Source organism: Pongo pygmaeus, chromosome 17 (genome assembly GCF_028885625.2).
Source record: "Pongo pygmaeus isolate AG05252 chromosome 17, NHGRI_mPonPyg2-v2.0_pri, whole genome shotgun sequence".
NCBI classification, from domain to species: Eukaryota; Metazoa; Chordata; class Mammalia; order Primates; family Hominidae; genus Pongo; species Pongo pygmaeus.
The window spans coordinates 32,717,063-32,729,180 of NC_072390.2; the positions used below are offsets into that span (position 1 = coordinate 32,717,063).

At 36.3% G+C, this 12,118-nt stretch overlaps 1 protein-coding gene and 1 pseudogene across 1 annotated transcript in view; one reads left to right on the plus strand and one right to left on the minus strand.

Annotated features, from left to right (window-relative positions):
* Nucleotides 1-12,118, minus strand: part of NDC80 (NDC80 kinetochore complex component) — a 44,349-nt gene that overhangs the window by 18,944 nt on the left and 13,287 nt on the right. Inside the window, exons 7-11 of the mRNA XM_054461052.2 lie at nucleotides 11,463-11,552; nucleotides 8,748-8,841; nucleotides 7,367-7,473; nucleotides 6,520-6,664; nucleotides 1,041-1,246 (exon numbers count right to left, since the gene is read on the minus strand). Coding sequence (XP_054317027.1) covers nucleotides 1,041-1,246; nucleotides 6,520-6,664; nucleotides 7,367-7,473; nucleotides 8,748-8,841; nucleotides 11,463-11,552 — 642 coding nt within the window. The remainder of the gene's footprint in view (nucleotides 1-1,040; nucleotides 1,247-6,519; nucleotides 6,665-7,366; nucleotides 7,474-8,747; nucleotides 8,842-11,462; nucleotides 11,553-12,118) is intronic.
* On the plus strand, nucleotides 1,748-2,847 carry LOC129019150 (KATNB1-like protein 1; annotated as a pseudogene).

The window sequence follows — 12,118 nt, forward strand, 5'->3', positions numbered from 1 at the left end:
TTGCCATGTTGGCCAGGCTGGTCTCGAAGTCATAACTTCTGATGATCCACCTGCCTTGGCCTCCCAAAGTACTGGGATTACAGGCATGTGCCACTGCACCCAGACCGAATCCTTACTATCTTTTAGAGAATGATAGTAATTTCTTATTAGATTGCTGCCACAGATTTTCACCTTATCAGAAATAAGATCTTTCTGAGATGTAACCACACCTGTTTAAAAATTTTAGGGCCTTCTTAGAGCTTTCTGGATAAAGTCCAAACTTCTAAACAAGAAAAGAGTCTTCATCCTCTGGTCTGTGCTTATCTCTTGAGTCTCATCTCTTGCTCTGTCCCACTTGCTATTAAGCTCCAGCTGCATGAAAAACTTACACATCAGATTGTTTTATCTCTGAACTTTCCTATACATAATTCTTTGGCAAATCCCCTACCTGTGCCATGCTAACCCTTCCCTATACTTCCCAATTCAGTTCACTTGTCCCCTCTTTAAGAAATTCTCTTCTAAAAACCTTTCAGCCATCTCCCCACACCATGTACACTAAATTTGGGCTAGGTATACTATATGTTTCCTCAGTACCCTGTGCACCAAACATCTATTAGAGGTCTCATTTCATGGGAGTAAATGCAAACTCAGTTGGAAGTTTTTGAGGGGAAAGCCAATGTTTCATCTTTATTTCCTCTATGCCTAGCATAAGTGACACACAGCAGATGTTCAATCTTAATGTTTAAGTAGTGAATAAGTGAATGAAGGACTCATTTCCTCTTCTAGAGTAAAAGGAGTGGGACCTATGAACATTATTTTCATAGTTTTAGAGACTTTTTTGTTTATTTTTTCATTGGGTTATGAAATATAACTTATCTTAAATTTGAGAGAAATTGGGATGTTACTGAATTGACATAAAGGGATGAGTGTTTCATTAAAATGTCAATGCTAATGTTTTACCTCTTAAGCCAATTTACTTTACCCACTGACTTCTTAATTGGGACAGACCTTTAGAAAGGTCAGCTATGATGAGTTGCCACTCTGGAAATGGTATGACATACCGCTTCTTTGCCTCTGGCATATTTTAACTCCTCATTCCACAACTTCTGTTGTTCAGCTTCCAGGTCCTTGGTTAATTTATTAATAGTCTGCTGCAATTCATTTCTTTCATGATTTATTCGCTCAATGTCTGCAACTGAGTACTTCTGGTTGTCAATAATATTCTGCAGTCGAGTGTTCTCCTGTTTTATTGTTTCACATTCTAGTTCTGTGTTGGAAAAAAAACAAATTTTTAATGTATCTTCAATTCCTACAAAGAAACAGATGCCATCATATAATAGAGCTAAGATATCTAAATTTACAAGTCATATATATGTGTGTATATATATTATATATATGTTTTTATATATAGTTTATATATATAAAAATTTCTAAGTCTCTCATATATATATAAATTTCAAAGTCATATATATACATATATATGTATATTCTCATTTTTTGGGATAATTCTTTTTGATCTTACTTTGTTTATAACATTCTGGTAGATAGGACAATTAAAGTTTTATGTTAAGAAACTTATTTCCCTATTAGCTTGCAATGGTTTTCAAAAAGTACTACATGAAAAAAAAATGTGGCTTCATAAATAATGACTGCCATTAAGAATCCTGGGTTCATGCATGCATCCACATTTGAATGGCCCTGCATGGGGCCAAGGGACATTCTAGGCTGAGGCTCCATGATACCACAAGGTGCCAATATTTAAGAGAATATGACATTTGAAACTCACAATGTGAAAAAAATGGAACTTTTGTAATATCGAGGATCACTCCATTGACCTTCCTAGAAAAAGGATCTCTAATTTCACTAATAAAACATGAAGAAGGTTAAGAAGTCTCCAAAACAGTTGGCTGCTTACATAAACAGAACAGCTGGACAAGGTGTGAAAAGCCCAGATTAAACCACATAAGGCAGTCTATTTCAGAAAGTTAATCATCCCTTTCTAAATTCTTGTTACAGAAAAAACAGTTGCCTAGAAGTGGGGATTGTGCCATGGCAAATAAGAAAATGAATTGACTTGTGCAGGCTACCTGCCTGAAAAATTAAGCCATGACAGTTGAGTCACACATATTTGGTTAATTCCAGTGATTCTGGTTCTTCCCAAACAGAAAACCCATCATCAAAATATAGTGGGTTTTTTTTCTAAGGTTTCTCAGGACCATGAAACAATGGCCAAAATTTTGTTCAGCAGGAAAACTGTTGATTTTTTTCTGAAAAAGCTCATTGAATGTAGCTTTAACTTTCTGGAGAAAGAGAAGTATAAGTGAACTTGTAGCTTGTTTGGTGAGGATAGAAGAGCTTGGAGCTGTGGTAGACTGCCTTCTTGTGCTTACCAACAGTTTACAGAAGAAAGCCAGTACACTTGTTACTTCTAGTAAAGTGACTGCTTTAAAGCAAATTTGAAGAGTATGTAATAGTTGATTAAATTGGCTTCAATGGCCAGGTGCGGTGTCTCATGCCTATAATCCCAGCGCTTTGGGAAGCCCTGAGGTGGGCGGATCACCTGAGGTCAGGAGTTCGAGACCAGCCTGGCCAACATGGCGAAACCCTGTCTCTACTAAATTAGCTGGGCGTGGTGGCGCATGCCTGTAATCCCAGCTACTCGGGTGGTTGAGGCACGTAAATCACTTGAATCTGGGAGGCGGAGGCTGCTGTGAGCCGAGGTCGCGCCACTGCACGCCAGCCTGGGAGACAGAGTGACTCTGTCTTGGGAAAATAAAATAAAATAAAGTAAAATAAAATAAAATAAACTAGCTTCAAGCAGTCATAAAAAGGTGGTGGTCAGAATTATCATCCAAACAGAAATTATAAATGACGGAAATATTCTGTTTTAAAACAATTAAGTTGATTGTAGGAAATCCACAGGAAAATCATCTTACTTTGGTTCCAGGATATACTGGTATATGATGAGATGCCACAAATAAGAATCAGGATACAGATGCTTATTTATTACAGTCGCATTGAGAGATTTCATCTACTAAAGAGCATCTGGTTATTCAAAACATAGTTGGACTATATGATTTACAAAAAAAGTTATTGTCTGAGAACTGTGAATTGTGGAAGAATTGTCAAAACCATTTTTTCTTTAAAAGGACACATAATAAAACCCCTAATGAAATCTTAACAGTCCACTTCACATTGAAGTGGAAAAATATCGTAAAGGAACAGCTTCAACTTCAATGAGGTAAAAGTACACTGTGAAGACTGTCTGCCTTTGGGATATGTGGTTATTTGGTAACATTGTTTAAGAACTACTGTGTCTTAATACAGTCCTGCATAAGAATATAATTTATACTATGTGAAAAAATGAGATAAGACTTATTATGGCCGAGGCGGGTGGATCACCTGAGGTCAGGAGTTCGAGACCAGTCTGGCCAACATGGTGAAACCTTGTCTGTACTAAAAATACAAAATTAGCCAGGCGTGGTGGCACACATCTGTGGTCCCAGCTACTCGGGAGGCTGAGGCAGGAAAATCGCTTGAACCCAGGAGACAGAAGTTGCAGTGAACTGAGATCGTGCCATTGCACTCCAGGCTGGGTGACAGAGTGAGATTCCGACTCAAAAAAAAAAAAAAAAAAAAAAAAAAAAAAAGATACACACACACACACACACACACACCAGAGTTTATTCATATTTTACTGACATTTTCAGTGATAACCATACCAAACTGGTCAGGTTTTTGCTTTCTCTGTTTACCAATAGTGTTTTCCAACCTTCTGTGACTCATGGCCTATATAGAACATGATTAGCATTTTTATAGCGGGCTGGGACGAAAGGATGAGGATGACCAAGGGGTCAAGAGAGTCATCCTAAGGGTGGAGAGGATTGGTATTTTGGTATCTTGGTTTGTTACAACCTATTTGCAACACAGTGAACTTAGAGCAAATTCATGGTTAGATAAAGTAAAACTTTATGCATTTATCACAGGCATCTGCACAAAAAATCCACAACATATAATATCTATAAAATTTATGGCTGGGCGTGGTGGCTCATGCCTGTAATCCCAGCACTTTGGGAGGCTGAGGCGGGTGGATCACCTGAGGTCAGGAGTTTGAGACCAGCTTGGCCAACATATAGTGAAACCCTGTCTCTACTAAAAAAAATGAAAATTAGGTGGGCATGGTGGTGCACGCCTGTAGTCCCAGCTACTTTGGAAACTGAGGGAGGAGACTTGCTTGAACCCAGGAGGCGGGGGTTGCAGTGAGCCAAGATTGAGCCACTCTACTCCAGCCTGGGCAACAGAGTGACACTCTGTCTCTCAAAAAAAAAAACAAAACAAAACAAAAACAAAATAAAATTTAAATATGTCTCATCCACTCATGCCATGAATGGCTTTACATAATCAAGAAAGTTCAAACACTCATAGAATAAAAACATCTTAACAGTTATAAAATTAATGTCTCAAACTAAATCACTCTGGAATGGCAAATGATTAAGTATTTCTCTCTCACCTACTGAGTTTGCAGCTATCAGAAAAAGTTCTCACAAGAACAAGAAGGATGTATGACAATTCTCTTGGTCATATGCTGACAAGAAAGATAAAGTATTAGTATTAGAAAGTATTGATTAAAGGCCGGGTGCTGTGGCTCACGCCTGCAATCCCAGCACTTTGGGAGGCCGAGGTAGGTGGATCACGAGGTCAGGAGTTTGAGACCAGCCTGGCCAGCATGGTGAAACCCCATCTCTACTAAAAATACAAAAAAGTAGCCGGGCATGGTGGCGCGCAGCTGTAATCCCAGCTACTCAGGAGGCTGAGGTAGAAGAATTATTTGAACCTGGGAGGCGGAGGTTGCAGTGAGCGGAGATGGTGCCACTGCACTCCAGCCTGGGTGACAGAGCAAGACTACATCTCAAAAAAAAAAAAAAAAAAGTATTGATTAATTGCATTATAAAAATTGTTATAATAATAATTTAGTCCAAGCTTCTTTGTCATCATGGAGAATAAACAAAGGACATTGATTAGGGGCCAAGTGTAAAGTAGTTAATATATTTAAAGAGGTGGTTTAGAGCAAATCCAATATATATATATATATATATATATAAATCAGAGTTATTTGGAAAAAAAAAATAAACAGATTCAGCAAATAACCCTGGTAATTACTAGTCTTGAGTTGACAATCAATACTCCATAGACTAAGAGTTAAATCAAATATCCTAAGGGCCATGTATACAATTCCCACATGGGACAGACACAGCCAGCAAAATCCCAAAAGAAACAAACAGAAGTAGGCAAAGTCCTGGGAAAATAATATAGTTGTCAATAAATTTATTTTTAAAAGTACAGCCCAGTGGCTCTGTGACTTGTAGATACCTTTCTTCACTCTCCTTCAGGCACTGCAGAAGAATCAAGCAATTGCATGTGCCACAGTGTTTTACAGAATTTTATGATTAAGATTGCTGTGTTTATGAAAGTAAGCTTACAAGACATAAGACATAAAAGAGCTTTCTTTAGTTGCTCTTTTCCCCAAGAACTGTAGTACTTGCAGCTTTAATTCTGATTTTCAATCAGATTCAGCTGCTGAGCTGCTTAGGCGGTAGTGATGGAGGATAGCCAGTTATAGCAGACTGAGGCAGGCAGAGATCAAGAATCTGGCTTATTAGAGCCAAGCATGGTGGAGCCCACCTATTATAGTCCCAGCTATGTGGGAGGCTGAAGTGGGAGGATTATTTGAACCCAGGAGTTCGAGACTGGCCTGGGCAAAATAGCAAGACTTCATCTCAAAAAAACCAAAAGAATCTGGTTTATCTGGCTTATTAATTACAAAGTGGAATACAGTATATATTTGTATAGAATTTTTATATATTTCTATATTCAGGCAGCATGTTTTCTTAGGTTGGGCCCTTCTTGGCTTTAAAAAGCCAAACGCTTGAAAACATGTAAGGAGTAGTAGGTTGAACAATGGCCACCTAAATATATAAAGTTCTATCTCTGGCAACTGTGAAATTACCTTATTTGGGAAAAGGGTCTTTGCAGATGTGATTAAGTATCTTGAGATGAAGAGATAGCCCTGTATTATTATCCAGGTGGGCCCTAAATCTCATCTTAAATGTCCTTATAAGATAGAGGCAGAAGGAGATATTTCACACAGGTAGTAGAGTACAAACACACAGAGGAGAAGGCAATGTGAAGATGGAGGCAGAGATGGGAGTGATGTGAATGTAGCCCAGTAATGCTGCCAGCCACTAAAAGCTGCAAGAGGCAAGGAATAGATCCTCCCTGAGTCCCTGGAGGGATGCAGATCTGCTGGAACAGCCTCTAGAACTGTGCGAGAATACATTTCTGTTGTTTTAAGCCATCCAAACTTGTGGTCATTTGTGACAGCAGCCTTAGGAAACAAATACGAAACACACTGAAAACTTGGTAGCCTGCTCTAGGCATGTACTACAGAAGAACAAAAGATATGGATAACAAAGCTGTTTTTACATGTGACAAATCCCACACAGGTTTGCATCCCAGTCTGTTAGCATTAGCTCTGCTTACCTACTCTAGCAATTTCCTCATTGAGACCATTTAATTTCTGGTCAAGAATGGCTGAATGAGACTCCAAATTGCTCATGTATGCCTGATACTTTTGAACATCTCCTTGTAAGGAAGCCTTCAGTTTTCTCAACGACTCTAGACGATTCTTTAAGAGAAAAGAATATAACTTTAATTATTCTCAATAACCGTTCCATATTTTATTTTAAAGTAAAGCAATATTATTTAAATTTATTTTAGAGAAAGGTAGATTTGAGTTTTCCTTTCACTTTTAGAGGAAGTCAAAAGAACTAAAAGGGGACTACACTGTCAGTTTGAAATAGAAAAAAAAACACAATTGCTAGGGTTGAAAAAGCACAAATATTTAAAATCTGGTATTTTACAACAACAGTTTGAGTGCTTCACTAATAATGCAGGAAATAAAGTTAGATATCTGGATATTAATATTTAGCTTTTAGAAAACTCAGGATAAAATACACTATATAAACCCATTTATTAACCATTCCTTTTGCACTACCTCCAAAACCCAGGGCTTCTTGTGACTAATGCTCCCTAGAGGTATATAACACGGGGACTTTGTTCAAAAGTACTTTTGGTCTTCTGTAAGTAGGTAAGAATCTTTCATCAGATTCAGAGCACCATTAGTCTAAGACTGATAGACCACAAGGGAAAACAAGGCTCCACAGATACCAAACATGTTTTCATTGGGAGTTTCTATGTGAAAATTTAACTTTTAAGAAGCTTAATTTGTTAATCTATTTTTTAAAATTTTGATAAAGAGAGCTAATATCCAAGGACACCCAAAAGTCTAAAAGAGCTCTCAAGTAAGTGTGTAAACATGTTTACTAACCGGTTCTTTTTCTCTTTCTTGTTCCAATCTTGCAATCTGTTCATTCAATGCTCTGTTTTTTGCTTCTAATGATTCCAGCTTAAAAGCATCCACATTAAATAAATCCTCTGGAGACAAAATCCAAAAGCTTTTTAAGACCTCAAATCTGCCTAGAACATTCTTTACTCCCTCCCATTACTCCCTCCCTTACTTCCTTCTGGTCTCTGCCCAAAACACTATTAGTGAAGTACATCCCATCCTTGTAAAACAGCAAACCCTTTCCATTACTCCACCATACTTCGACTCTCCTTGTCCTGCTTGATTTTTCTCCAAAGCGCTTATCACCATTTGACTTAAAGTTGCTCATTTCATTATTTTCCTCTTTCTGTCTACTAAAATGTAAGCTCATAAGGGCAGAGGTTTTTATCCTATTCATTACTGTATCCTCAGTGCCTAAATGGTGGCTGGCACATAGTAGGTATATAATAAATATTTATTTGAATGAATGAATGCAGTTTTTATGCTTGGTTAATTATATACAGAAATATCAAACTACTCATTAGATGCTTGGATCACTCTAAATTTTCCTCTCTTAAAACAAAGCCATTTATTTTGCTCCCTTTCCCATGTGAACAAGCTGAAATTGTCCTGGTTACTCTTCAGGAAGATACAATCCCAGGGGACTATGAGGGAATGCTTTCACTTTTTGTGATAATACCTGCAAAGTGATTGATTCTATTGTCTTTGGAGGAATAGCTTCATCTCCATTTATCTATTTTACCTTCCATTTTGGCATTTTATATACAAGACTATTTCAACAGAAAGAACGAAAATGTAAAATAATACCTCTGGAATGTTTCAGAGTTAGCTAGTAAATACTGTATGTCACTAGGTTGTAAATGAGTAAAAAAAAAAAAAAAGATTTTCCTTACATATTTGGAAGTGTAATGTCTTGTTAACTTTTTGCCACAAATTTTGAAAGAGACCTTAGGTCTTTTGACTAATTGGTGCTTTAATTTCTCAAATAGTAAGCAAGGACAACATAGGGATATTATCCCCCAAGAGGAATAGCTTTTGCTAATTATCGTCTATGCTTCTGGTAGCATGTTTGGTACTTTATTACACTGTCATCTACTGCTGCTAAACTTTGTCAGATAGGTCAAGTATTTTATTAAGGCCCCACAGACAGTAAGAGGTTATGCCTCAGGTCTGGCTCCAACACTAGTATTCTTTTTGCTTAACTTTTCTCCACCAAAGAAACCACAAAGATAAAAATCACTAGGCATCCAGATACATTTAAAGTAAGTAGCTCATATGAACATTGGATATGGTAAATAGATTACCACTCCATGAGCAGAGTGAAATGACCAAAAGCAAGCACCCTAAGAATGAGAACACTTACTCAGTTTTGACTGCAGCTCTGCATTCATCTCATCAAAGCTGTCGGCACCACTCATAAAACTCTCATAGCATTTTATGGTGTAGTCCAAAAACAACTATGGGGTTAAGCAGATTTTAAAAACAAAGTCATGAGTCTCTATTTGGTTTGTTTCACTTTTCTAGGTGGAAATTTAAATTTGAATTTAAAAAATAGAAATACTAAGTAGTCAGATGAACCTATAAATAAGAGACAAAAACCTACGCTATATATGCTATACGGACTTATTTAGTCTGCTACTTCTAAATATGAATAATGAGGATAAAATAACACTTAAATTTGGATAAAGGCAATATTTAAAAACAGCCATACCTTCAGAATTTTGAGAAGGTCAAACAAATAGGGAAGCTTATTAATAAATGTAATTCAACATAAAATGCACAAACTTAATCATCTTTAGGAATAAAGCACCTGATGAAAAATTTAAATAAACTACTGATCATCTAAGTCCAATTGAATTGATGAGGTCTAATTGTAAAAACCCAAATGTAATTAATGAAGGCTACAATTACATTGTAACTTCAGGCTAAAAAATGAATTGCATGATGAGTAGCAATCTAAACAGTACAATACTAGAATTCTTAACATTTATCCAAGAGAAAATAACACTATATTTTGCATTCATGAGATGTTTTGGTCACTGAGAATGTAGACTTTATGAGAAGGCAAGAATGGATGATCAGAATTTTCCATAGCTTAGTTCAAGTAAATATCCCTCAAGACAAACCAATTCCCTTTGTGCTAATTTGTTGCTTATTAAGGTGACCTTGAAGTGAGTACCCTGAATAGGCTGTCTGAGTATTCCTGTAACTGGAAAGGTGTATCACTGATGGTAAATTAATACATTTTCATTCTCCTTCAGATCAGTTGCTGTGAATTTGGTAAGACTGAATCATTTTCCTTAAGCTTGGTCAATTTTGATCTTATAGGTTTAAAAATACCGATTTTGTGGACTCACAAAGCTGAGTATCAGAATCTTGTGAAGCCAGATACCCTGACAACTTTCTTTAATTACAAAGAGTACTTTATAGTTTCCCATGTGCTTCTCTATATATTGTCATTTGAAATAATAGCTATAATAGCTCAGAGAGCAAGAACAATTTTTTAACCTTTAGGATGGATGTCAAGACATTTAACACTTTTTTTTTGAGATAGGGTCTCACTTTGTCACTCAGGCTGGAGTACAGTGACATGATCTTGGCTCACTGTAGCCTTGACCTCCTGGGCTCAAGTGATCCTGCAGCCTCAGCCTCCCAAGTAGCTGGGACCACAGGCGCGCACCACCACACCCAGCTAATTTTTGTACTTTTTGTAGAGATGGGGTTTCGCCATGTTGCCTAGGCTGGTCTTGAACTCTGGAGCTCAAGCAATCTGCCCACCTTGGCCTCCCAAAGTGCTAGAATTACAGGTGTGAGCCACTGTGTCCGGCAAGACATTTAATACTTAATAGATGTTGTAATGTACTTGGGTGAAAACTGAGGGGCAATTAGAGGCAGCCCAATATACATATTGCAATGTGGGAGGATAATTTTCTCAAGGGTGGGATCAAAGGTTTTCTAGGAGTCTTTCCAACTGGGATCATTGTTGAAGTAGTAAAGGCGCATGTTTGTTTTTTGTTAAAAAGAAAAAGGCAATGATGCCAACACTAGTCAGTTGATGTATCTTTGAACTACATCCCAGGCAGTCATAAAAGATGGGACTGAAATTATTTCCACTTTTTTTGTGACAAAAGTTTCAAAGAATGAAGGTTAGAATTAGAACAGAGAATAGTTTTTCTTCTAAGTGGCCCATGTGATGACTGGTTTTTTATGTATGCTAGGAAATATTAATGTATAATCTTAATCTTTCCTTTATCTCAACCACTTTTGGAAGTGGCGACTATGAGCTAAGTGGCAATATGTCTAATGAAAAAGGTCAAAACAAAATAAACAACCTATCCACGTGCAATATCTTAAGACTTAACCCATTATGTTTTGTATTGACAAAGAATTACATTAAAATAATGTTGCCAATACTGATATCTTCATTCCACAACATAAAGGAGGAAAAGAAACATTACGTCTATAACATGTAACAACATGTTATGATTTAATTCCAATCCCCTTCCATTTTTCACTTAGTTAAAATTTTGAAATTTTTGTGCCTAGTTATTTTTAAGAAATTGTAATGTGATTCAAACAGATCCATTAATATTAAAAAAAAAGACAAATTTAGAATGTTTTCAGGAAGCAAAAAGACAACTCTACAAAAGAATATACAGACAATCCCTGACTTAACGATGGTTTGACTTCAGATTTTTCAGCTTTCTGATGGTGCGAAAGCAATGGAGTAGAAACCATCCTTCAAGTATCCATACAACCTTTTTGTTTTTCACTGTTAGTATAGTATTCAATAAATTACAAGAGCTATTCAATACTTTATTATAGAATACGCTTTGTGTTAGATTAATTTTGCCCAACTGTAAGCTAGTTTAATTGTTCTGAGAATGTTTAAGGTAGGCTAGGCCAAGCTATGACGTTTGGCAGGTTAGGTGTATTAAATGCATTTTTGACATGATATTTTCACCTTATAGTCGGTTTATTACTCTATCATAAGTCGAGGGGCATCTGTATTAAATCCAATAGTGACACAATAATATCAAGGCAATTCATTATTACAGTTTATGATAATACATGGTACCTTATTATGCATAATTCCATCTTCAGTTTCTTCTCCCCAAGGCTGCCCATCATCAAATAAAGGTGAGCTTTCTTTCATGGCAGTATGTATCTAATTAGTACACAAGCAAGAAAAGCAAGTTGATTTGAAAAACGCAACTTTCATTTTTTGGCAAATTATGTTTTTAGTGTCAATTTTAGAAGCATTTACATTATTGTGTAACTAAAAGTCTCTTTTGATAGGTTATTATATTGAACATTAACACTTTTGACTTTCTTTCAAATAAAACAATTTGAAGGTATCCTTTTGATAATTTCAAAACCCTTTTGTTTAGTAACTAAACTCTTCAGGATCTAGAAAGGATGGACTCTATATTTACTTCTGTTCTACAGAGAAAAAAGTTGACCTTTATGCTGTTATTAACCCATTGAGAGCAAATATACACATTTTAATGCAACTTTAACTAAGAATCCAAAACAGAATTGCCACATAAAAGGTGAGCCAATAATAATTTTTCTCTTTGAGCTCAATTTTGGTGCTCAAATGTTAATCGAGTAACTCTTTCAGTATGTACAGTATGAACTTTAGATGAAATTTTACAATAGAAAAATCTTTAGAAATACAGTAGCTTAAATTGAAAGTGATAACATAAATTATAGCAAAACATTCAGATGGTT